This window comes from Primulina tabacum, chromosome 9, assembly GCF_025594145.1.
Source record: "Primulina tabacum isolate GXHZ01 chromosome 9, ASM2559414v2, whole genome shotgun sequence".
Classification (NCBI taxonomy): Eukaryota; Viridiplantae; Streptophyta; class Magnoliopsida; order Lamiales; family Gesneriaceae; genus Primulina; species Primulina tabacum.
In genome coordinates, this window is record NC_134558.1 from 21,526,222 (window position 1) to 21,530,916 (window position 4,695).

The 4,695-nt window shown below is 41.0% G+C and overlaps 1 protein-coding gene across 1 annotated transcript; it reads left to right on the forward strand.

The window, feature by feature from the left end:
- Positions 1–2,332: 2,332 nt before the first annotated feature.
- On the forward strand, positions 2,333–4,200 carry LOC142504293 (uncharacterized). The gene is made up of 2 exons (XM_075617178.1): positions 2,333–2,407; positions 3,772–4,200. The coding sequence occupies exons 1-2, from the start codon at positions 2,333–2,335 to the stop codon at positions 4,198–4,200; spliced, it is 504 nt and encodes a 167-aa protein (XP_075473293.1).
- Positions 4,201–4,695: the final 495 nt, after the last annotated feature.

Sequence of the window (4,695 nt, forward strand, 5' to 3'; positions counted from 1 at the left end):
CCCGCTTACATGCTGAATGCAATGGCTATCAACTTTGGATCAATTCTATCTTTTGGCGACACTAATGTCAAGAACATTTTTCAAAAACTCGAAACTGCTGGGTTAAGGACATTCTTGGGACAATCATCACAAGAGATCTACCCCAAAGAACTTCAGGAAATCTACTCTAACGGTAAGATCAATTCTGATGGAAACATCGCTTTTACTATCAATGGTCAGCTGCTGACCATTTCCGAAGATTCCTTTGGAGAAATCTTTTCTTTACCATCTGATGGACTAGCACACTTATCTGATGTTAAGGCATCTGCATTGAAAAGATGCAAACCTCACTTTATGCAGAAGGACGGAAAATCTATGTTTCCGACCCAAAGAAGGAACTGAAGCACGAAGTTCAGTTACTTGCTGATATAGTCGCCAAAGGGATTTTGGCGAAAGCTGGATCTTTTGCTGCACTTGCTTTGGAAAAATTTCAAGCTATTTCTATCATTATGGCTGAACATAAATTCAACTGGAAGCATCTTATATTCAATATTTTAAAGAATATGTTTCTATCATCCAAACAGTCCAAAGGTTTTGCAGTGCAACTGAGCTATCTGCTGAAAGTGAAGGGGTTAGTGGCAGATAATACAGAAAAATCATCAAAATTCAAAGTCTTTAATGCGAAGAATACTATGCCATCAAAGAAAAAATTGGACATCTCTCCTGATCAGTTTGTAAAGATAAAACAGGAGATTGGGATTCAACAGGCGGCTCCTAAATCAGTAAAAAAGGCCAAGACATTGGCTCAACTGAAGTCAGCAAAAAGAAAATTAATTGTGGAAAAATCCGATTCAGAGAAAACTCCTTCCCCAAAGATCACCAAGAAACCGAGAACCCAGATGATTAAACCAATAACTACAGAGGAATCTATTCCTACTGACAAGCCAATATCTTCAGATGCTCAGCAGCCAATTGAATCAGTGCCTCTGAAGATCATCCCACCAGAAAAATCAATTGGTGCAAAGAAAGAAACAGTTAGGATCAAAGCCCCTTTGATTAATATTACTCGTCCCACTCCTCTGGCACCTGCCCGACCCAAGGGCATTAGTATTATAGAACGGGTGGATACTACACGAACTGGTCTGGAAATTTCACACATCCTCAGTTCTAACAAAGGCAAGGGAAAATTGACTGAAGAACCAAGGCCTTCCAATCCCATTCAAACCCACATTGACCTTGTTTGGGACGAGGTTAATGATTTTGCAGCATCAGAACTTCAACTCTATGATGCTTGGACAGCCTATCGTACACAGATTTTTGCCAAGCAACTAAGAAAGAAATCTCAACTGAACAAATTCATCAAACTGGAAGCTTCTGTCCTCAAGATAGTCAAAGCTCCAACCATTGCCCAAGCTATGGAGAGAAAAACATATGTGTTTGATCATATGAGAGCAAAGAAGTTCACAAATTATTGACAAACTGAAGGCTAACTACGTTCCAACAAATCCTACTGCCTATGCTGATCATGCGGTGATCACTCAGCTAGACACCGATCTGATGGGATTGCTATTTCAGATAAAGTTTTGGGAAATGGATCAAGAGTTAGTCCTTCATAAAGGAGATTCAGACGATGATGAAAAGGAAATAGTTGAAGAACCTCCCTCAAAGCAGAAAGAGTCATCCTCAGAACAGGCTATTATTCCAACTGAAGAGCCAGTTCAGGATGTGTCTCAATCACCAACTGGTGAACATCAAATGTACACTGAAGCAGAATTATCTTTCGCAAACACTGATGAAATTATTCAGATAGTGGTGCTAGAATCCCAATTGAGTGTTGTTGATCATCTCGTTGATCAAATCAATCCAGAGGTGCCTATCTCTTCAGAAGCACCAGTTCAGCCAGATCCTTCTGCTGAACAGACTATTCCAACTGATGTGCAAATTGATCCCCAAGATCATCCTCTAGAAACACCAATTTTGACTTCATCAGACTCTATTGTTCCTCCAGGCAGCTCATCTGCTGATCAACATCCATTTTTCTCCGCCTCAAGTTCCAGAAGACATTGCTGCAACAATCACTTCAGTTCAGAATGTTGCTGAAACAGTAGCAACTAACCAAGAGTTGGTTATATTTGATCAAACCACAAAGGGACCGGAATTCCCTCATCAGTCACCTCCTCCTCAATCCACAGAAATGGATCTTGTTCTTGAAGAGATCAAAAATATGCAGCACAATATGCAGCAGATAATCACTGACATCAAGAAGATTCAATCTACACAATTATCTCACACTGTCAAATTGGATTCTTCAATTGAATATGACTCTGCAAAACTGAAAGCAATTCAAGCAAACATGGATTCTCTCACCAAAACTGTAGATGAGATGAAGAAAGGTCTAGCTCAAAGCCTATTTACAACTCAGGATATAGTTAGTCAACGAGTTCAACGATTAGAAACTTCTGTTTCTAATAAAATGGACTTGCTGCAGACCTGTTTACAAACTGCTGTCTCAAGTATCTCAGCAGATGTCAAAATTCTTTCAAATGATGTTCGAAAATTATCTGAGAAGATGGAGTTGTTTGACAAAAAGAGGGAAGAAATCAAAGGAATGCTAGAACAACAGAAGAAATTCTCGTTTCAGCAGCAGTCTTCACTGTACTCATCAAGTTACTGATTCAGTTGATCAGTTTCTTATTTTATCTACAAAGAGTCCAATCAATCGTGAAATTCCGTTGATCAATCTCTTATCTACAAAGGGTTCAGTTACTTAATTTTGTCAAACACCATAAAGGGGGAAATTGTTGGAAACTAAATTCTGGAGTTTGACAAACTGATCAACCAACTGAAAATACGAACCAACTGAACTCAGCAACTGGACTTAATAACTGAAATCGACTATCTGATCAGTTGGAAACCGATCAGTTAATACATCCAGCCGAATGCCTTAAAGTTAAGTATCTCTCAGTTGAAGATGTCTCGGGAAAGAACTTTCAACCGACAAAGAGACATAACAGATTACAACTGAATATGAAACGCCGCACCACAACCAAGACTACCTAGAACAACGCATTCCGGCTAAAGCAATTAAGACGCCGCATACAAAGTCCAAAGAATAATGAAGTGGAAATCAACGGATACATAGATTCAAATTTATCTCAAGTTACCGTTGGAAAATAAGCATATAAATATGACAGAAGAGCAGCTGAAAACAACAACGAAGTGAATACTATTCAAAAAGCTTGCTGTCACTCTGTCAAAATCTCAGCTAACCTCTCACTTGATTTATTCGTAGCAGTTAAGGCTACAATTTGAGCTTACAAGCAAGTTGTAATATTCATTGAAATTCGATAGTGCTAAGATCAGTTAAGCACTGAGAACATTTTATTATACTAAGAGTTTTAGTTTTTGGCAGTGTTAAGTCCAAGCTGAAGTGGGTCAGTACAATTCTTGTATTTGATCAAAGTCTTTTAGTGAATATCCTATCCTTGTGATAGAAGGGGTGACGTAGGAGTAATTGAAATCTCCGAACATCCAGAAACAACCCTTGCGCATTTTATTTTTGTATTCTATCTTTCAGTCAGTTACCTTCCGCAACTGATTCAGTTTAACTGATTGATATTGATCAACAAGATTCCGAGAATCAGTTTGTCACCAAACTGAACTCAAAATTTGAAAAGATCAATTTTAATTGTGAGTGTTTATTCAACCCCCCCTTCTAAACACTTTTGATACGTTAACCGATCCTAACAGGTACAGTAGGCTCCTGGACCTCTGACCGATGTTTTTGAACAGTTTAGGCTGCTCAACCCAAAGGAGTTCAGGGGTACCACTGGTTCATTCCTGGTAGAGGGTTGGATTCGACTCCTAGAGCTACATTTTCTATACCTTCATCTGAGGAAGGTCGACCGGGTCAGGTGCGCTGCTTATGTGCTGAGGGATGACGCATCCCTATGGTGGGAGGGAGCTGCCCACAAAGTGAACTTGGCAACCCTCACTTGGGAGCAGTTCAAGGAAATGTTCTACAGCAAGTATTTCCCAGCGGATTTCAGGAGTCGCCTGACGAGGGAGTTCATGAGTCTCTGCCTAGGATACTCGACTGTGGCGGAGTTCATCTGCAAGTTTGACAGGGGCTGTCATTTTGTGCCCCTCATTGCTAGAGATGCTGCCCAGAAACTGAGTAATTTCATGGATGGACTGAGGCCAACGTTGCACCGGACGTGATGTTGATGAGACCGGATAGTTATGATGAGGTGACTGGTTGTGCTTTCCAGGCTGAGTAGGCCTTGAGGGACATCGATTTTGAGATGCAGTAGAAGCGGCATCAGGCCCAGCCCAGCTCCTAGCCACAGAAAAAGCAGTTTACCAGGCCACCGAGGTAGCTAGGGCAGTATAGGCCCCACAGACAGATTAGGAGGCCTGGTCAGTAGAAGACACTGCAGGTACCAGGGGCGTCGAAGCCAATAAAGAGACAGTTATGCACGCAGTGCAACAAGTTCCATCTCGACAAGTGTTTGTGGGGGACCTAAAAATGCTTAGTTTGCGGGCAGGAGGGTCATAAAGCAGAAGACTTCCCAAGGAACACAGGCCCCACTACTGGTCGAGCATATGTGATGCATGCCGAGGAGGCAGGAAGAGAATCGACGTTGATTACTGGTATCCCTTATGTTTAAGATTTTGATTTATCGTTTGATTGCATGGGTTTTATGCTTGTGATGA